The sequence below is a fragment of the Cricetulus griseus genome, chromosome 2 (genome assembly GCF_003668045.3).
Source record: "Cricetulus griseus strain 17A/GY chromosome 2, alternate assembly CriGri-PICRH-1.0, whole genome shotgun sequence".
Classification (NCBI taxonomy): domain Eukaryota; kingdom Metazoa; phylum Chordata; class Mammalia; order Rodentia; family Cricetidae; genus Cricetulus; species Cricetulus griseus.
In genome coordinates this window covers 434,904,594-434,926,668 of record NC_048595.1, presented here as the reverse complement: position 1 = coordinate 434,926,668, position 22,075 = coordinate 434,904,594, and the positions used below count along the sequence as shown (strand labels likewise).

Genomic DNA, 22,075 nt, shown 5'->3' with positions numbered 1-22,075 from the left:
TAAGTTCAATGCTGTTCCTCAGGGAAGCTCTATAAAGAAACAGGGCGTTCGCTCAGATAGTTTCACAAGACACAGCAGAGCTCAGTGGGAGAGTGCTTGCCTAGCATTCCTCGAGGACTTGAGTTCCTGTTTGTGCCCCCAAAGTGAGTGAAGAATACATGTAAAACACAGATTATAGCTGGGAGTGCTGGCATATGCCTGTAGCCCTGGCACCAGGGGCTGGGGGTGAGCAGAGGCAAGAGGTTACCATACATTCAACACTAGGCTACATAGAGAGTTAGAGCCAGCTTGGGTCACACAGTGAAACCCTGCCCCCATGAACCGATGATGCTGCCGAGAAGGAAGAGGAAACCCAGAATGGTCACTACAGATACCATAGGAATTCGTGGGACCCTGAACTATGCCACTAAAGTAGTGGGAGGCAAATTTCGTAGACATAGTAGGAATGCTGTAGACCATTGTTCTTCCATCTCAACGTCAGTTGCAGGGTTCCTTGTGGAACCTGTTTTAATCACCTCATGGATGGTTTGTGGGGACCAGGGGTTAGGATCAAGTATGATTTTAAAAAAATACTTCTTTTAATGATAAAAATACTTGTGATTGATTCTGTAGTTACAAAAATAACTTTCATGAACTGTTATTTTTCTCTATTCACTCTGTAATTAATTCTATGATAGCCTTAGAGATAACCAAGCTTAGATATTTACTTATAAGGAGTTTCTTTTTTCTGACCCCATTTTTATGTGAACTGATTTGATGTAAATAGAAATTCTTTCTGGTTTACTGTAGATAAATTATTTATTCTAGTAGAATGGACTGTCAGACCACTATTTCAAAGACTAATGTTTGGGAGATCTTTGTGAGCAGGAGCTTTTAGACAAATTTGGTACAGGTACCCAAGGTTTAATGTGTTTCTTTTAAAATTTTTATCATTTAACAAAATAACTAATAATATTAAAAAGCAGTAAAGTGAAGCCATAAAGTTCATAGTCTTCAAAGGGAGACATCTCAAATTTTATGTGAGTTTTCCACTTACAATGATGCTGTTTAGGGTGGTTGAAATCAAACGTAATGACGTTTATGCTACATTTTGGTAAGACTCCTTGAGGCCTGCAAGTCTGCTCACTGCTCAGCAGGGGGCGTGGACCTCTAACCAGTCTGGTGGAAGGGCCTCAACATTTGTTATTTGCTTTCTTATTCTATGTGTCTTTACATCAGGTATCTTGATCCCATTCATTTCCCCTGCCCTCCGCATCTGCCCTCTGTCCTTGCAACACCCCCCAAATTAAAAGAAAAAATTTAAGAGAAAAAAAAAGGAAAAATACCATAAAAAGGGAAAAACTTAAAATCTCATCATGGAAGCTGCAGTATGATTTCATGAGTCACACAGTAAACCCCTTTGTCCACATGTCTTTACTTACAAGTGTTCATTGCATAGAGTCATTGGTCTGGTTCAAGGCATCTGGTTTCTACAACACTATCGATGCTGGGCCCTCACTGAGATTCTTCTTGGATATCCTGTTGTTGCCCTGGTTGTGGAGGTCCTGCAGATTTGGGCCTGCAGGTCAGGCCCCTTCACGGGCTCCATCAGATCATACATGGGGTGGATGATGGGGCGGCCAAGTCATATCATTGGGTCTGGGCCTGACAGCTGTAGGGTTGGTCTGCCAGATGTGAAATGGGGACAGCTCTCCCATGCTCACAATTTCTGGGCTGGCTCAGCCACACCTGAGCTAACAGGGTTGGCTCTATTGTGCTCCCTGGGGAGGTGCGGGTCCTGCTCTCCTGGTGGGGGGCAGGAACTGTTCTTCTGGGGCTTAGAATTTTAGGGGCTTTAAGGGATCGTTTGCACCTGTCTCTCCTTGAGGTGGGGCAGGGTTCTGCCTATTTTGAGAAGCCTTAATTGTTCTCTGCAGTTACGGTTTGAGTGTGCTCTGTTTCCTCCAAACAGGGGCTCAATCCTTAAAGTCACGTGTTAGTGGTATTAAGGGGTATTAGATGGCATCAAGAAAGCTATGATTACCATAATGCTTAGGGGTGGGGCCTCTGTGGAATGGAATACGGTATCAGAGTGGACCCCCATGATTGAATCAGGTGGCTTTACAAGGATAGGGGAGAAACTACACCTTCCCACCCCGGCATACACACTTTCTCCCAGCACTATGTGGTTAACTTCCTGGGCTGTGGCCAGAGCCTGTACCATATCATTTTGTACCCTGCATGTACTTCCAGAACTATAAGCCCAAGTGCATTTCTTTTCTGTCATTAATTATTATTATTGTAATTATTATTATTATTATTTGTGATACTGGGAATTGGGCCTAGGTCCTCATGCATACTAGGTATATGCTCTACCACTGAGCTATATTCTCAGCCCAGCTCTTTTCTTTATAATCAGTCAGTCTGCTTCTGGATTGTTTCATTATAGTAATGAAGGTTGACCAGCACATCTTTCCTGCCAGCATGGCCTTGGGCGCCTATGTTCTGTCTTCCCAGAGCTCATGGTTCAGTGAGTATAGGGTTCGGGGAGAGCGCAGGTGAAAAGGAGATGGTGCAAATAGGTGAAAAGTGTTCTTTTGGCATCTTGGAGAGGCATCTTATTCTCAGGGCAAGGGCAGTAAGTCAGGGTGAAGAGTTCTTCCCATGGGAACTTAGAGAGACTGTCAACCAAGGGCGGGAAGGGAGGGCCCTTGTGAGTCAGGACAGACTGTCAACCAGGGACAGGAAGGTGTATGTGTGTGGGGTGGCTTGTGAGTCATGGCAGTATACTCAGAGCTCTGAAGACAAGAGCTTCCAGACATGACAGAAGTTACTGTGCATGCCAAGGGCAGGGGCCGGGGGAGGGGATCCTGCAGGAAGGTTTGGTTTCCTTCAATAATACAGCGCATTTCTGCTCTACTGTTTCTTTCTAAAGTATTTTTATGGTTCTTTCTCTCATCAGGATCCATTTCTACAGCGTACTAAATGGAATTCTATCAGTTTTACCACTGTGTTAAACATTTCCATTCCCCCTTTCTCTGAAAAGTTCCATTAGCTTACTGGATTTAGGATTGCATGTCTGAAATGAAATGCATTAAAGAGATTTATGACCAGTTAATTGGCTGCCTCTTTCTTAGTTTTCCTTTTATATGTGAGAGTTCATCATGCTGTGTCTCCAAATAACACATTCTTGTAAAGTACTGTATTCACAGAAGACAATTTAGGGAGTTGGTGTACAAATTGCTTTCGCGATGAAAAGATAATTCCAAACTTAATAAAAGAGCAGTTGTAGCTGGGCATGGTGGTGCACCCTTTAATCCTAGCACTTGAGAGGCAGAGGCAGACAGCTCTCTGTGAGTTCGAGGCCAACTTGGTCAATAGCGTGGGTTCCAGAACAGCCAGGATTGTTTCACAGAGAAATGCTCTCAAAAAGCAAAACAAAACAAAAAAAAAAACAAACAAACAAAAAAGAAAGAAAAAATGGCAGTTATTTTCTGGCTTTCATATTTAGAAAGCAAGGGAACTTTTAAATGTATGTCAATTAATCTCATTTAAAAGGTTAGTAGCAGATATAAGATTAATCAACATAGGGTAAGAAAGTCTTCTGAAGTCATCATTATTCCTTTTAGGTTGTAGTCGAAAATGCACTTGCTATCTATCCATTGCACATTGATCTACTTTCCCCATGTGGTCAAGGTCTCAGCTCTGCTTTATCATTGCTATCTGGTAATGCATACACACACACACACACACACACACACACACACATATATATCAAAATGTCCAATCTTTTAGAACTCTCAAGTAACTATAGCCATTATGCTAAGGATAAACAAGCATGAAGAAAAAGGGAAAGACATATGAAGCATAGTTTTGATTTGCAGTCTGGGCAGATGTTAAAGATTGTAAGTAATGCCTATGGAGTCAGTGACTTAGTGGTGACACAGAAATGGCAACGTGGCTTTATCACAAGGGTCACAGTGGCTGATTGATTATAAGCTGCACAAGAAGGGGATTGTGAAATTCTCCTGGCTTGTACCTTCCCTCCCACCATGGCTTGCACAGCATTCTGGAAGCCTTCATTTGTAAATATACAGTCAGCAAAAGGCTCTGTCCTGGTTCTTGAGGGTTGGAGCATATGATGCACTGTTCTGGGGCTTCTTTTTGTCATTTACACATTTGTCGTAATAGTCCATAATAACGGTGATTAACATTTATCATGACAGGTAGTCTCTAAAACAACTCTACAGGTTTTATTCTTTTTTTTTTTAATGGCCCTAAGCCATTGTCAGATGAAGATGCTGAGCGTGAGAGAGGCTCAAGATACAGTCCACAAATGTCACAATGAGGCCCATTATCATGTACAATTAATATATGCTAATGGTTTTTTTTTTTTTTTAGAAGAAAATATGTACTCAAGCACACACAGCTAGGAAGTGTGGCTTTGAGCTTTGAGCGCAGGGACTGAACCTTGAGCCTGGGCCCTCAGTCATTGTCTTCCTCTTCCTTGTGTTCTCTGCAGCCAGGATGGCTCTTTGTTGCTTTCTCTAATGGCTGTTTGCAAATGCTGTCAATTCACCCCATTCTCCTCAGACTCTCACTGCAGACTCACATTTGCTCAGTGGAGCTTAGCTGTCCCCATCTGCATTTCTCGGTCAACATCCCAGCCTCAGAGGGGAGTGCTTTGTCTCTCTCAGGCCCAGGCCTTCCTGTCAGGGGCTCCTCTAGGTATCCATGGAGATGACTGACTTGGTTTCCCTTCTTCCTGGGCAGTGTTCTTGCCTTCACTCTCTTGTTCTTTTACCTCTGCCACCTTTTCTGGCTGCTTGTCTTTCCTGTTTTGGGGGTACTTAGTACTGTGGTACTCAGTAACTCAGGAGGGTGAGACTACATGGTGCTTTGTGGTGAGAAATCACACAATGTGTTCACCCCATCTCAGACTAGTAGGCTTTCACACGTCTCCTTTTCCTCTTTACGGCAAATGATATTGCACTCAATCATCTTGCATTATTGCTAATGGTCCCTTCATTAGTACCCAGTTTAAGCCTTTATGTCATTTCCTCTGCAAGGCTGGGACTGGCTGAGGCCAGAACTACTATCTAAACAGAATCCAAGTGTGGTAATGGTTGGGTTTCAGTTGTCACTTATTCCCACTGAAGTGTTCTTCTGTATAAAAGGGACCATGGTGAGGTATTCTGGCCTCATGATTATATGCTGGTCTGGGGGGAAAGCCTGTCTATTGCACTGATTTCAGGGGAATATCTGTCTATCAGAACCCTTCCAATTGCTGGCACACTGTACTTCCTTCATGTCATCACACAAGAGTAGGTACCCAAAAGAAATCGGACTGACACCTTGGTTTGAGGTATCTCAGAGTTTTATACAGGTAGAACTCTGCAAGAAATATTTTTTCCAACGACCCTGTACATCTCATAGACCATCCTGTATTTGTTCTAAAAATTTAAGAATCTGATTTGAGGAGATAGCTCCTGAAATTCATCAAACATTTCTGTCCAAATAGCAAGGCGTATTCATTCATCAAATGCAGTTACTGAGCAGTGAGATGGCTCAGTGTTAAGTCATTTGCCATTAAGCTTGATGATCTGAGTTCTGTCTCAAGGACCCATATGGTAGACTCGGAGAACTGACTCCGGCCTCTGTACACATCGCCGGTGGAGTGTGTGTGCCTTCATGCTTACATAAAGCGTGTGTGTGTGTGTGTGTGTGTGTGTGTGTGTGTGTGTGTGTGTGTGCACAGATACACACACAATGCACTGAAACAATTTAAAAACTCTCATTTTTAAAAGATGCAGTTATGAGTATTGTTGGGAGCAAGAGGTTATAAACTATCTTTTTTCTTTCTTTATTTCTTTTTTTTTAATTTTTTTTTTGAGACAGGGTCCCTCTGTGTAGCTCAAGCTGGCCTTTGTAGCCCAAGCTGGCCTCGAACTCACAGAGTTCTGCCTGCCTCTGCCTCCTGAGTACTGGGATTAAAGGTGTGTGCTACCATCGCCAGGCATAAAGTATTTTTTTCTTAATGGATTTTGGGGAATCACAGAGGCTCACAGACCAACTTTGAGTGACTTTGAGGGGTGTTTTCAAACTCTGATGAGGCATAACACATGCTGAAATATGTTGGGAAAACAAGATGAATGTAGATGGAAGTTTCTATCCTGCCCTTTTTCCCAGAGCCATTTAGTCCCGAGTAAAAACACAGAGGCTTACATTAATTATAAACTGTTTGGCTGATGGCTCAGGCTTCTTAAAGGCTATCTCTCTCTTAATTATTAACCCATTTCTATTAATCTATGTATCTCCTCGTGGTCTTGGCTTACTGGAGAATGCCCAGGTGCCCTTCCTTCCAGGTAGCTACATGGCATCTCCTTGGTGATTCACTTTCTGCATTCCTCTTCCCAGAATTCTCCTAGTCAGGTAGCCCCACCTATACTTCCTGCCGGGCTACATCTCGCCTTCCCATTGGTTGAAACAGCTTTATTAATTAGTCAATACAAGAAACATACATTCACAGCATACAGAAGGACATTCCCCATCTGCTGATCGTATTTGCCACTGCAGTGTGTGACAGAACACCCTGGATTGGGAACAGCCATATTACTTCACAGCTCATGGCAAACTTCTTTCTGTCTACTGTTAGAATTGTAGCCCAAGACAGCAAAGCAAGTTATTAAACGTAATAATTGAGTCAAATACACTTTCTACCCACGTCCAATTCTAGACATGGACAGAATGTTGAGACATGGTCATTTGGGCAAGCTGATTCTATATTTCTGAGTCCATTCAAATAGCCTTTTTTTGTTGCCATAGGTTAATTACTGTACAAAGAAATAAACAAACTTGAATTTCTGCATATCGAAATTATGGTTTTTTTAAATATTTTATTTATCAGGTATACAGTGTTCTGCCTACATCTATGCCTGCACACAAGAAGTGAGCATCAGATCACATTGTAGGTGGTTGTGAGCTACCATGTGGTTGCTGGAAATTGAACACACACACACACACACACACACACACACACACACACACACACACTAATACAAGTTTATCCCAGAGCTTAAAATCAGCATGAAAAGGCAATGCAATGGCTCCTTCTTGTATTAGCCAGTCATTTGTGTTTCTATTACAATTTGCTCAATTCTAGTGTTATGATTTTTCTATATTCCCAGGGAAGTGCCTACATAGGCAAACGTCACTCTTCTTTTGCCCTCCTTTCCATTTCAGGGTCAACCAGGATCACTGGGACCACAAGGACCAATAGGGCCCTTGGGACCCCCAGGACCCATTGGGATTCCAGGCGAGAAAGGACTGAGAGGTGACAGTGGCCTGCCTGGAGCAGCAGGAGAGAAAGGAGACAAGGTGTGTCAGTTAACATCTTTTGTTTGTTTGCTTAAAAGCCCGAGGAAAATCTTAGTAGTATTTAAAAGAAAACTCCCCTGGATAGGCAAGTGAAGGAGGAGACTAGAGGAGAGAAGGGGAAAAACCTACACAGTTTAAGCTGGCATGGAGACCTGGAGCATGGAGGTGAGACACAGGACAGACAGACAAGCAGCCACGTGACAAGCAGGAGAACTTCATAAAAAGAGTAAGGAAGCCTAAAACACCGGGGAAGCCCAGAGTGTTAGGGGAAGCTTGCTGAGAGAGGAGAAACCCAGAAAGCCAAATTCACACTCTTCTGAATAATTTAACCCAGTGGGCAGCTTTGTGATGCTGCATGCCTGTAGCCTGGTAAGCTGCTGCGCTGTAGGTGGGGATTCTGGGAAGGAAAAGTGTATTATCTCATTAAAGGTATATTATCTCATTAAAGGCCACAATGTTCCACCCACCTCTTTACAGCACGTAGGCTCAGGAATACTGCATATCTGGTCAAAAACCAAAACACAGGTCTCTATGGTAGCTGTTTTTTTTTTTTTTTTTTTCCTCAGCCCTTCTCCCTGGGGCAAGCCCTTGTAGAACATTTCCCTGATCTGTAAATGTGCACACAGAGGACTGGCATCGTTCATGTGCTTTCCGAACAACCCAAACGAAGCATTATGTGTGTCAAGATGAAGTTTTCATTTCCTAGTCAATAATGTCCCAGAAATCTTATGTTAATTTCTTAACCCACATTTATTTCTTGAAAAATGCCAAGGAATATGCCATCCTGTGTGTAAAACCATAGCTTATTTCCTGTTGATGAAATTCTTTTGCAACCGGTATAGTGCCAGGGCATGGGCGTGAGCCCATCAATTGCTGTTGTTCGCTTTAAGAGTTTCTTGTCCTGGGAAGGGTTCTGAGGGCTGGAGTTGGACAGCATGATGAACATTTGTTTTGGGTTTCTTCTGCCAAGTTGCCTTCCTAGGTCCATACAACAGAGTTTGAAAAGATGCTTCTTACATGTTGAGATTTATACCAATCAATGTAAAAACAAGTGGCAATGATTGCTAAGGCTTTTTAATTTGGGGTCAGTAACTCTTCATAGTTTCAAATAAACACACTTGCCAATCTAATAATCTAGTCATTTTCACATCTTTGTTTCATATTTTGATATAGGGTCCAACTGGTGTCCCTGGATTTCCAGGTTTGGAGGGCGTACCGGTGAGTGTCCCTGAGTTTTCTCCATTATCTTAAGAAAGGAGTAAAAACAGTCATTAGATCTTAAAGTGAAGCAGAGTGTGGTGGTACACATTTGTCATCTGAGTGGTCGGGAGGCTGAGGCAGGAGGATTATGAGTTTGAGGCGATCCTAGTTTAAATAATGAGAACCTGTCTTAAAGAAGAAAAAAAGAAAACAAAATCCCTGAAAAACATATATTCAAAAAAGATGAGTGGTTAGTTCTTTAAAGACTGCTTACGCTTCAATTTTGTGCAATAATTTTCAAACTAAAACATTTTACCCAAAGAGCAAAGTCTTCAAACACATTAAAGAAAAAAACAAATCCAGAATAGATGCTAGATATATCTGCCAAGTTATGTTCAGTGCTGTGGAATGAAACGTGTGCCCACGACAGAAGCCTCATTTTCTGGTGTGTCCCAGCTTTGCAAGTGGCACTGAGGGTCATACAGTACGGAAGCCTGGTGGGAGAAGAAAGTGGGACTTGGGGAACTTTACAATGCAGCGGAGTCTCGGGATTGCAAGGAAGGCTTCCTCCAAAACTGGAGAATAAATCAGGCTTGATTAACTTACCATGGACATAGTGCATTTTAAGATTGTAATTTCACTATCCAGCACTTTTAGGAAGCGTCAAGTGGAACAAGTAAACAAGTGAGTCATAAGTTCTGTTGTTCGGGGTTCATGTTGCACAGCTTTTGTGTTAGGTTTTTCTTGCCCAAATATTTCACTCATGTTTTGTCCTCCGCAGGGTCATCCAGGACCCCCCGGACCCAGAGGCAAACCAGGAATGGATGGTTTCAGTGGCTCAAGAGGTGATCCAGGATTTCCAGGAGAAAGAGGAGCTCCTGGTCCAGGAGGCCCCCCTGTAAGAGACCATTAGCACAACCTAGAGTGATCCTAACTGAAAAGACCATAGCAGGAACCAGCTTGGTGTGTTAGGGAAGAGGAGTCAGTGAAACTTTGCCTGCAGCATAGTTCGCTAAACTGGGTGACTGGGGAGGGGGATGACAATGGGGGTGGAACCAGAATGTAGGGGCTTCATAGGCTGTGGAAAGAAACTAGATTTTCTTTTCTATGCCACAAGAAGATGCTGAGTGGCATTAAGAAGGGTTGTGATCTAACTGGTTTCATTAAGCTTTTTCTATTTCCTGCACAAAGACTGGATAGTTTAAAGAGGAAGGGGTGGGTAGCTAACCAAAACTTACACTCCCACCATTGAGGGTGAATTTGTATTTAAATGTAGCTTCAGCAAGGGCATTCTTTTGATTCTCACCACCTACCTTTCTCACTTAAGTAAGAATCAGACAAAATGCATTATAGGAAATTCTCAAAGAACTAATAAAAATTGAGAAAAATTTTAGTAAATAAATAAATGATTTCCCTTAAGAAAAAGTTGACTTTCTATGTATGGCTGCCTTTCAGCCTTTCACCTTTGCTAATTAAATAGCTCTTCTCAAGTCCTCCCAAGAAGTTTCTTATTGGCACGACCAGAGCCATCCATTTTCTCTTCATTCATCTTTCCTGTGCTCTAGACTGAAGAAGAGCTACTCTGAATGTAGAACTCTGAAGGAATTCCAGGCTGGCAGCTTTCTTGGTATCATATAAAAATCATCTTGGGTGTGAAAGTTCTCAGTCAAGCACTCCGCTCTAGTCTCAGCCACTTGACAATGCAGTGAGCTGAATGTGCACATCCCAAGCTCTTCTAGCTGGGCCAGACCTCATCCTACTGAATCAGGCATTTCAGGGAGCAGGAGCTCTCAGTGGTATTTTCCATAGCTAGCAGTACTGACCACAGTGTTGGAATGTCACAACAGTTCCTTTGTTAAGCAGTGTTTTTTCATTGTTCCCTTTGTTTCTTCTGACCACCCTACCTATAAAGGGAATCTGTCCAAGAATGCCAAAGCTTCCCAAAGCAACCTCAGCCATGGTTGGGAAAAGTTACTATTGTCTTGTGACCTTTTAAGTGTGTCATTCAACCATTAGACATTCTCTTACTGTCACATAAATACATAGAGAAACGAAAAAATAGAACTACTATTTATGTAGTACTTGTAATTTTAAACATTGAGAATCAAAGTATTAAGTTCTGTAAAACATTTTCAAGTTTGTTCTCAACAGTGCCTTCCTTTCTCATTTCATATAATATATGGTACAAAATTAACCCTTTTCCATCTTGTGACAAAATGTCACACTCTTTCTATGTGTGGGTCAGTTTTCATCATTGAGAAATAGCTACCAAAGTTTCTTCCATGTGAAGTTGTTGTCTGAGTCGCTGTCTTTGCATCACAGCCACTGTGGTCTGGGTTCTGGCGGCCATGTTTTCTCCAACTCCACTTACACTCTGAGTTTCACTGGGTAATGCTTCTCTTGTGTTTGTTTCCCTTTCATCTTGGAAGACTAATTCCCTCTCTCATGTCGACACTTTTGTAAAATGTCACTTGGGTTTATCTCTAAGGAAGTTCTAAGGAAGCAACATACCTATGTGTTTTGCTGTGCTGTATTCTCTCTCTCTCTCTCTCTCTCTCTCTCTCTCTCTCTCTCTCTGTCTGTCTGTCTGTCTCTCTCTCCCTCCTGTAGACAAACTTCCACCCATGTTCCTCTAGATAAACTAAATGAAACTCACTGGGTCACAAAAAGTCACAAAAGTAGAAGGGACACAAATTGGGAAGAGGGAATCAACCGAAATGGGAGGGGACAAGAGAGAGTAACAGGGTGACTATGAATGAGATACATGTATGAAAATGTCACAACGAAACCCCTTATTAGATATAATAAGTATATTCTAGTAATACATTAAAATAAAAAAGAAATAAGAAATGGACAAAGATTTGCAGTGATCAATCTTGGAAGTCTCATGTGACCAATCACAACAAGCTGTGACACACATGACATCATACTGATCACGGCCAGTCATTCATGTAGTGACTTGTGGACCAAGGAGCTAGTAATACAGTGAAGTTGTTTCAATTTGGGGATCAAACCCAAGACCTTGGGTTTTCAGCTCTAGCCTGTGTGCAGCTGTTCAATTGATTTCCATTACTATAACTGACTTAACTCAATGTGGAACTGAAATTCATGCAGACTGGAACTGTAGGAAGCCACAACTGCCTGTAGAGGCAAAACTGATTCCTCAAGGGAGAAGTTGATGTGACTTAGCAGAAAGCCATTGAGGGTCTCCCACTGGAAACAAAGTCACCGGCTCTTGTGTGTGGAATCAACTTGGAAAGTTACACTCCTTTACAGAGCTTGATAATATGAAGAAGGCAGATATTCTGTGTGATAATCAAGTTCATGTGTATAAGATATTAACTGGGACTTTCAGTTGTTATATAGGAAAATTAGAATGGAATTCATTGAGCTATTTCATTTACTGTTTTAAAAAATGATCTAAGCAGCTGGGTATAGTGGCACAGGCTTTTAATCCCAGTACTTGGGAAGTTAATGCAGGCAGATCTCTGAATTGCTGATAGGAACTCAGCTACAATGTAATGCCTTGTCTCAAAAACCAGCCACCCAACCAGCCAATCCACCAACCAACCAATCAACTAACAAGACAACCAACCAACCAGCCAATCAGCCAACTAACCAAACAACCAAACAACCAGCCAGCCACCCAGCCACCCAGCCAGCCAACCAACCAACCAACAAAACAATCAATTTCTCTAGGCAAGCTAGCAGCTTCACAAAAGGGAAGATGCTGTCAATTTTGAAAACCAGTCTTTACAGGTCATATAAGCTTTATTTTGAAAGCAAATACTGAAATTGGTCAAGTAAATGTTCTTAAAAATTGTTTCTATGTCATAAATTAAATTGCAAAATTATTTAAGAATATGTCCTTATGCTATATTATCAGAATATTGCAGTCTTTCTGCCTCATAATTAGTAACTTTCCATTGATGAGGAGTCTTCCTTAAGGACAGCCTTATAGACTCTAACTGAAGGGCTGAGATGTGTATGCAAACCTTAGAACAGTAAAATCAGGGAGACAATTAATCCACTCCAGTGAGATGGCTACAATGCTTTTTTATTGGTGACTAGTATTTCATATAGAAGAGAAAATATTGGAATGGTAGTCTACTTTTTCCTAAGTAAATCTTTCCTTTTCAGGGTCACCCTGGGGAAAATGGAGAAAAAGGAAGGTCAGTGTTCATTTCAGGTGGTGTTAAAGGTGTTCAGGTGAGTTTTATAGCTAACATGGGTTTAACAAAGACATTTTCCTAACAGAGAATGCATGGGCAGGGGTTTCTTACACAGTATTTTATAATGTACTGATTTTTTTTGTTATTAGCCTGAAAGAACAAGATGACTCAGCTCCACTTGTATGAGGCATTAGTCTCTATGGCTGTCCTTGCTGTCTACACATTCTGAATTATAAGGACATATTCATTTCAGAGTCCCCCAGGTTCATCACTTTTGTTATTTGGGCCAGGTAGTCAATGTTGAGGACTGACCTGAGAATCACAGGGTACTGAGAACCCCAAGGTGGCCTTGGCTGAACAGGAATGCGAAATTAACACCACAGAAGTAACTAGACCATATGTGGTTAAAGTCTGAAATTGTACTTTAAGTCAAACTTGAGTTCAGAAAGAGCCTGTGTCCAGGAGCATTTGTACACTCTGATCATCTCACAAAGCAATCAAATCTCAGCACAAAGTCCAGGGCTAGATCTGGATGTCGCAGCAGTGAGGGACTCTCTCCTCGAGGTCCTTTCCTGTCACTCTAGACCAGTGGTTTTCAACCTTCCTGAGGCTGCAACCCTTTAATACTGTTCCTCGTGTTGTAGTGACCCTCAACCATAAAATTATTTTCATTGCTGTTTTATAACTGCAATTTTGCTGTTATGAACAGTAATGTAAATATCTGATATGCAACCCAGAGGGGTCACAAACAGGTTGAGAACCACTGCTCTACAGCAAGGCCACTAGATCAGAGATAGGTATATTGTGAAGAAACAGGACTTTCAGATACAAATTCTAGTGTAAGATGAACAGAGGACAACACACATCTCTCTTTTATGTTGTCTTGACTGTAAGCACTGCAGCTCAGCTGGAAAGGCATCCTAGCAGTCAGGAGCCAAGGAATACCTCAAACAACAGTGTAACAGCCTACAGTTCTGCTCTAGAAAAAGGTTTCACCAATGAAAGCATAATGACTATGCTCTGCTAGGGGAAAGTTTCCTCAGCAGTTCTGCTCCACTCAACATTGCTCTGGCTCTTGGGAAAGTTGTTACACTTCCCCTCCTGAGAAAATGTCACACCGCACAACAAACCTCACTCAAGAGATTTATTGGGAAGGAAACATCCAGGAGAGTGGCTGCCTCTAGGGTGAAAAGCAGTAGCAAAGTGAACAGGGTACAGAGTTTATTTATATAGGGTTTCTTGGGGGTGGGACAGAGCTTTCCAGGGTGTCTTGGGATTGGTAGGATTCTGCAGTCTGACTCTCGGGCAAGCTTAGGGATTGGTGGGATTTCATGCTCAGGGATCTCAGGGATTGGTGGGATTCTGCAGCCTGATTTCCAGGGCAAGCTTAGGGATTGGTGGGATTCTGTGCTCAGGGATTGGCAGGATTCTGCAGCCTGACTCTTGGGGTAATCTCAGGGATTGGTAGGATTTCAAGCCCTGGTCCTAGGGTCAAGTCAGGGTCATGGTGTTTTTCCTTGACCCTTTTCACCCTACACTGCTCTCCAGTAGGTAGAAGGAAAAAAAAATGGCAGAAATCCACTCTATGGAGTCTTTCTGTGGTTGTTTTCTCAATCCTGACAAAGTGACTCTGCTGCCTGCCTGGGCTAGTGCATCATTCTTGCTCCACTTCTCTTTCTGACTCATCTGTGTCCTAGAAAATGGTCCTCTTGTGAAACAGTATAATGTTGTCATTGCAGGGAGACCGAGGGGACCCAGGACAGCCCGGCTTACCAGTAAGTCTCCCGAGAAGACCATGGGCATCTATCTTCTCTTCAAATAGCTCTTTAGATTTTAAGTCCAGCGGGACCAGCCACAAAATGTGTGAGGCCAATGTAGTAAAAAATGTGATCCCTTGTCAGAATGAAGGATTTCATAGTACTGATGGGGTGTGAGTCCATGGGTGACGCCCCAGTTCACCCATCAGAAAGTAGTCACTGAACTGCAAAAAGCTGCCTATTAACCACCACCCCCCATTGTCTGGTCATGATTGTTTCTCATTGTTAGGCATTCATTTATCTTTTGTACATTAACTTTTAGAAACACACACATACACACACATACACACACACACACACACACACACACACACACACACACACACACACACGGCCTCCTACATAAATATAGCAAATGGAATTTGTTCCACTTATGTAACATTTTGCCTGCTAAATTAATAACTGTTTATTGCAATTTTGCCCCACTTTACTCTTCCCATAGTTTGAAATTCAACGATCATATTAGCCTTTCAGTCTACCACTGTCTACAAGATTGAAACTGAAAGCAATTTTACCTCCCAGTAACTAACCTGTAATTCTCCTTTGCAGCTTCTAGCTATCCACAGAATTGCATTCCCAGGCCAGTTGATTCCCTAACTGTGCAGAAGCTCAATTCCATGTAGCAAACCAGTTGCTTTTGATGTCACTGTTAAGATAAATGCCAGCTCATCCTCCTGAAGAGGGCAGATCTTCACACTCTTAAGTCATTTGATGTGAGCTGTAGAGCAGGGGCCTGATCAGCCATCTCTGCCATCTGACAGTGTGTGAGCCATGATGCTGGCAACTTACATGATGCAGAACACTGCTTATGTCTGTACCATCTCGATCCTGAGCTGGGGACAGTATTTCTGTTCATTTTGGTCTTCTAGGCCACGTTTCAAGAGTATTAAAAATATAAATATTTAAATATGTGGCATGAGAGATGGCTCTGAGATTAAGGGCACTGGCTAGTCTTGCAGAGGACCTGGTCTTGGTTCCCAGCACCCACATGGAGTCTTACTAGTGCCTGTAACTCTAGGTCTAAGGCAGTAGTTCTCAACCTGTGAGTCTTGACCCCTTTGGAGGAAGCATAGCAGATATCCTGCATACCAGTCACTTACATTATGATCCATAACAGTAGTAAAATTACAGTTATGAAGTAGCAATGAAAATAACTTTATGGTTGGGGTCCCTGCCACACGAGGAACAGTATTAAAGGGTCACAGCATTGGGAAGATTGAGAACCATTGCTCTAGGGGAATCCCTCTCTGGCCCCTGTAGGCACGTGGTACATAGACAAATATTCATAGGCCTAAATAAAAAATATCTTTAAATATGAATGCTACCCAAGACAATATGAAGAGACATCTTGATGCGTATAAAGTTGCATTGGAATTAGAAGAGCTAAGGCAGATCTTTTGTCTCTGACTTTTATTATTACAAGATTTGTTTGTAAGATGTCGATTGTTCTCATGACCTGAAGGAAACCCTAGTGTCGAGTGTATCACCCTTACAGGAATGCTGTTTCCATCTCTGCGGAAGGTGCTATCACTGAGCATATGTGTGCATGCATGTGTGTGTGTGTGTGTGTGTGTGTGTGTGTGTGTGTGTGTGTGTGTGTGGAGGGGGCAGCTGCTTTGCAGGTTTATATCTGCTGGGTCTTACATGCCACCCTTTCTGTGAGAGATAACTGAGGTTTTCACAGTAAATGTATTGATCATTCTCTCTCTCTAGGGATCCAGGGGTGCCCAAGGATCAACAGGACCCATGGGGTATCCTGGTGCACCAGGGCCAACAGTAAGTATAGCCCTGCCGATGCTGTCCCTCTGTAGGTAACAGTGCAGCAGTGAGAACAAAGCTGAATTCCTGAGTCAGGCTGATGGACCACCCTTATTTATTGGCAGGAACCCATCTTGATGCACAGGTCCCCCATCAGAAGCCATACTCTACACAGAAAAAGAGCCCATCCATGTTCAAAAGTCCCCCCCTCTCTCTCTCTCTCTTCTCTCTCTCTCTCTCTCTCTCTCTCTCTCTCTCTCTCTCTGTTTTTTCAAGACAGGGTTTCTCTGAGTAACACCCTGGTTATCCTGGAACTCATTTGTAGACCACGCTGGACTCAAACTCAGAGATCTGCCTGCCTCTTTTGGAGTGCTTGGGATAAAAGGCAGGCACTATTTTAAATGACACATAGGTGTGCACACAGGGCTACAGAGACAGTTTTCCACATGAGCCTGAGGACTTGAGTTCTAACCCAGCACTCACATAAAGAGTCAAGCATGCTTCTTGACTCTGGACATAAAGGTGGCACATGCTTCTAATCCCAGTGCTGGGCAGATGGATGTAAGTGGAAATCTGGGGCTCCCTGACTATCTGGCCCAGCCTACTTAGTGAACTCCAGATTTCTGTGGGAGACACTGTCTCTAGAAATAAGATATGACATCTGAGATGGATCCTGGTCTCCACATGCACTACACACACATGCACCTATATGCACATGAGCACAGACATACTTGTACACACATGAACAGTTTTATGTATTCATGGGGTGTAACATGATATTTGGATACACGCAGCAATCGAATCAGGATAATTAGCACATCCCTCACCTGTAACATTCATTATTGCTTTCACTGGAAGTATTTAAAATCTTCGGTGGCCATTTTGGGGTGTATATTAAATGACAGTTGACTGTCATTTCACCGTACTGTAGACCACCAGAACTCAATCCTTTCAGTTAACTGTGTCTTCATTCTCATTGGCTAGCTCTGCTTTCATTCACTTCTTCCTGTCCAGCCTTCCCAGACTCTTGTAACCACTATTTTTTTCTTAGGTACATGAGATCAAATTTTTATCTTCCTCATAAGAATGAAAGCAGTGGCATGAACAATTTATAAAAATCAAGGGTGTTCCCTAGTTGAAACTTGGGGTGAGCAAGAAAGACATTCTGATGACTATAACTGATCATAATCTTTTCCCATTGATTTAGGGACCTATAGGTCTTCCTGGGAGCCCTGGGTTGAAGGTAAGTTCTGAATAGAACACATCATCAGAGCCTGCCCTCAGTGAGGTAACTGGCCATTGGCACTCATCACAATCACCTCTTTTTTTTCATTAGACCTGCCATTTAAATAAACATTAATGAGATGCAGGGCTAGACGTCTTAATTGCTCTTAATTGCCTTTTTAAAATTAAAAAGCAATTAGATTTATTTTTCTTTTCCTTTCAGGGAAACCCTGCTGTGGGAATAAAAGGGCAAAGGGGAGAGCCGGTAAGGATTCCTTGCACTGAAGAGCAGTCATGAAGATGTGTGCCTTCTCTAGTAATGGAGCCTGTTGTGAGCATTTGTGTTCAGTGTGTAATCACTGTCCAACTTTGTAGCTCATAACTTCTCTTTGCTAACTTACTTTACCTTTAGCTGTAAAACGACAAAATGTAGTACTGGGGCTAGGAAGTAGTTTCATGGATAAGAAACTCTAAGAAAGTGACTTAAGGTGGCTTCTCTGAATGTCCAACAGGGGTAGGGTGCTCTTTCACCACACAGGAGAAATAGCTCTTGAACATCTACTCCATGGCAGGGTAGGTTTAACATAGCGAGACGGACCTGTTCCCTGCTGACATAGAGTTCCAGGGTAGTTAAGTTACAATACGTTTGGTTAACAAGAGTCAGAAATACGTATGAAGACTTCATGACGATGGAAATGCCAATGATATACTGTTGAACGTAAAGGCCAGGTCACAGAACTAGAACAAGTTTGCAAAAGTAATAACAAAGGACACCAGTGTCAGGTATGATGATGCATGCCTGCAATCCCAGCCCTTAGGAGGGTGAAACCGAAACCTACACACACACACACACACACACACACACACACACACGCCTCCTCTTGGAAGAGTTGCTCAAGATGGTGCATACCTATAGTCCCAGCACAGGGAAGGCAGGGATAGGAGTAGGACTTCAGAACCATTTTTTTTTTTTTTTTTGGCTGCCTGACAAGTTTGAGGCCAGTTGGGCGACACGAAACATTATCTAAAAACAAAAATTAAAAACAAAATAATAAAAATGAAAACACCGCCCTCCATGTTTGTCACTAAGTGTTGCTGGGTCTTTTGTGTTTTATTCTTCAGGCTTTTCTTTATATGTTTGACTATGCTTGCTATATGATACTTTTTATAATATGCAAAAATGGTAGCATGGCCCCTCTTTGAAGACACTATTATAGCTCTTTTTTTTTGGTTGTGTATAGATTTTTTTGTTGGTCTGTATAAGCCATATTTGGACTATGAGCAGAAGAGTGGTCATCATTATCAGTACATATTGCCCAGTCCTGTGCTGTTTGGGTATTTGCAGTCCTCCATTTACAAAATGTATGTAGTAGTCAACACATCAACACCGTTAGCTAATAGGATGTGAGGAAAAGCTTGCACTATCCCTAACTTCTGAGGTCTTCGGTGCCTCTCTGGTCTGTGCAGAGACTGGATCCTTAGTTACACTGTTTTCAGTAAACTTGAAATAATATCCTTCATGAAGAAATAACACCCATCAGAAACACACACACACTATTCAGTCCATGCTAGCTCCAAATTTGTGATTCTCCTGACTCGTCTCTTATCTGCCAGGAGTAAAGATATATAATATTTAGCTTGATTAGAGTTCTAAGGTTTCATTTAACAAGACACTCTTCACATGTATGTGAACAGACATGTATGTATGCATGTATGTGCACACATTGTGTGCATGCCATAAACAAACACAACAACAAAATACTACATCAAATGTCTTCAATAGACTGTCTCCAGGTAGTAACATTATACAACATTTTTATTTTTATTCTTAAAATTTGTTTTGTTATATCTTCACAAGAAACAATAAAAAATTTATATTACACGATACATTTCCCATGATTTTTATTTTAAGTCTGGGGTTCACAGGATTGGAAACATTATATGTTCCTGGGTGAAAGTTTTCTTTGCTTCAAAATGTAAGATAAAATGAAATTCCTATTTTCTTGATGTTAAAGGGTGAAGTTGGCCAGCGAGGTCCTCCTGGGCCTACCCTGTTTGTACAGCCTCCTGATTTGACTCTGTATAAAGGAGAAAAGGTAAGTCCCACTTACCGCCTAGGTCATCTTGTGAAGCAGGACTGGGAAACCTTCAGGGTACAGGTACAGGGCTGGCCTGCTCTGCACCATCACATGAATCTCAAAGCTGCCTCAGTTGCCTGGAGTTCTTGTTAGCCTGATTATGAAGGGTTAAATGCTGAGGCTCAGAGCCTTACAATGTTCTCAGGTCCACTCAGCCACTGAGCAGAGCCTCACACTGGGCATGTTCTGATTGCTGACAGCAGAGATCATGGGGAATCCAGTTGTCCTTTCAAGGTCAGAGAAGGGTTTTGCGTTTTGATAGCTGAAAAGTAACAAATGCATAGAGCTGGATGCATCTTAGACTTTGGAAGAACATTGATTCATCTGTCCACGGGTAATTCGTCTGTCTAACACAGGTATTCCCAATGCCAGATGCACAGTCTGTAGTTCTTTTTTAATTATGCATAAAATTCTCCCAGCCTACCACAACAAGCCAGTACTCCCAATAGCTAAGTTCCCAACCTCCAATCTGCAGACTGGTTCCATAGCTCTCCCCTATGCCCTATATGCTTCTCATGCTCATCCAAATAATACCAGAGATATAAATGTACTTAGGTCTAGTTGTTAATTTGATCCCTTACTTTAAAAAAAAAGCCTGATGAGAAACATTAGGTTGTCAAAATAATGATTTATGAAGTATATAGAATTTGGTGAACACTATATAATCACATTATATCAATCATACTTTTTAGGGCATAAAAGGAATTCCCGGAATGATTGGACCTCCAGGACCTCCAGGACGCAAGGTAATTTAAATTCCTTTCATGTATTTATGTGAGACAATATTTTCATCTAATTTTTATGCAGATTTCTCATTACTTTAACTGCCAGCATTTACTATGGGAAATTTTCATTATCTTACTATAATCTTAGGAGCCTCCATTGTAAAGGAGTTGCTGTCACTAAGCTGTTGCCATTGTTTTTGTTTCTGTTTCTCATTTTGTTGTTGCTTTCCAAATGAAGGAAGTGTTGTTGATTAAAGCCTTCTAATGTTGTCATCTTTTAAAGGGAGAGCCTGGTATTGGGACAAAAGGAGAGAAAGGTATTCCTGGGTTCCCAGGACCCCGGGTAAGGATCATTAGTCATAAACCTCAATGAGTTTGGAAGCATTGTTTCCATACATTTGTGACACTCTGTCTGTATTCCCATGAGCTAGCACAAGAGCTGAGGTGTTCCCATCCATCTATGTTATTTTGATACTACAGACATGTACAACAGTGGAAAGCCGGGACCGGGCCGGGGGTGGGGGCAGGATTGTAGCTGATCTTGTTGGCTCAGTGTCAGCATGATAGGTACCTGTTCTGGTTAGTTTAAATGCATTTCATCAATTAAGGTGTCCGTGTAAGGGTGCCTCAAAGGAAAACACTGGGTCAGCTCCTAGACATCGCCTCACATGTATCAGGAATCACTGCAGAAGCCAGTTTCCAGTAGGCTTAGATCACTCGAGTGTTGGTACTGAATGGTTCAGGATTGACTTCTGTGTCATTTTTATTGCTGAAGTTGCACAGAGTGACTATTCATTTCCATGCAAATGAATGTACTGTAGAGATTATTATGCTAAATAATTTAAATTGGAACAGTAGAAACAGCAAAAGCATACATACTCTTAATTAAACACGGGCAATGGTGTGAAATTTCCTGAACAAGACTAAATAAAGATCAAGTAGAACGCCTATTGGCATAAACACATAGGATCTGTTTTATGCTATTTCACTGTATTGTGCTGCATACCAAGACTACATAGCAATACAACAACGTTAACAAAGATAAGGCATCATGACTTATGTTTGAATTTTGCTTGTTGATTTTCTATAACTATTAGGGTGAGCCTGGTTCCCATGGATCTCCAGGTTTTCCAGGATTCAAGGCAAGTGTATATCCCAGCAGAGCTGAAGAATTGTGTTTAAGTCGTACTGTTGTGTGTGAACTATGACAGGAACTGGAAAGGCAGATGGATTGTTGTTGTTGTTCTTTTAGGTCTTAAGTTTATTTTACATTTAGTGTGTGTGTGTGTGTGTGTGTGTATGACTTTGTATATGCATGGAGCTCAGAGGACATTTTGAGGGCGTCTGTTCTCTTCTCCCACTCTGGGTTCTGGAGATTGAACCTCAGGTTTCATGGAAAGAACTTTAACCTGCCGAGTCATTTTGCCCCCAACCACATATTTTACGTTGTTTTAATTTTTTTAAAGATTTATTTTATTTTAGTTACATATTTAAATTATTTCTATCTTATAGACTATATTATATTTTACATTGTATTTATATAATTTAAAATTTCATCATATATCTAAATATGTATTTATATAATTTGAAAGTATATGCAGTTATATGTACATGTGAGTACAGGGGCCTATAGAGTCCAAGGGACATCAGCAGTTGAGAGCCACCCAACATGGGTGCGGGGAAGT

General features: G+C 41.8%; 1 protein-coding gene across 1 annotated transcript in view; it reads left to right on the top strand.

Annotated features, from left to right (window-relative positions):
• The window catches only part of LOC100756006 (collagen alpha-4(IV) chain), a 94,320-nt gene that overhangs the window by 16,004 nt on the left and 56,241 nt on the right, over positions 1-22,075 (top strand). Inside the window, exons 4-15 of the mRNA XM_035439257.1 lie at positions 7,222-7,356; positions 8,530-8,574; positions 9,338-9,454; positions 12,697-12,765; positions 14,468-14,503; positions 16,259-16,321; positions 17,511-17,546; positions 17,751-17,792; positions 19,543-19,623; positions 20,358-20,411; positions 20,674-20,733; positions 21,488-21,532. Coding sequence (XP_035295148.1) covers positions 7,222-7,356; positions 8,530-8,574; positions 9,338-9,454; positions 12,697-12,765; positions 14,468-14,503; positions 16,259-16,321; positions 17,511-17,546; positions 17,751-17,792; positions 19,543-19,623; positions 20,358-20,411; positions 20,674-20,733; positions 21,488-21,532 — 783 coding nt within the window. The remainder of the gene's footprint in view (positions 1-7,221; positions 7,357-8,529; positions 8,575-9,337; positions 9,455-12,696; positions 12,766-14,467; positions 14,504-16,258; positions 16,322-17,510; positions 17,547-17,750; positions 17,793-19,542; positions 19,624-20,357; positions 20,412-20,673; positions 20,734-21,487; positions 21,533-22,075) is intronic.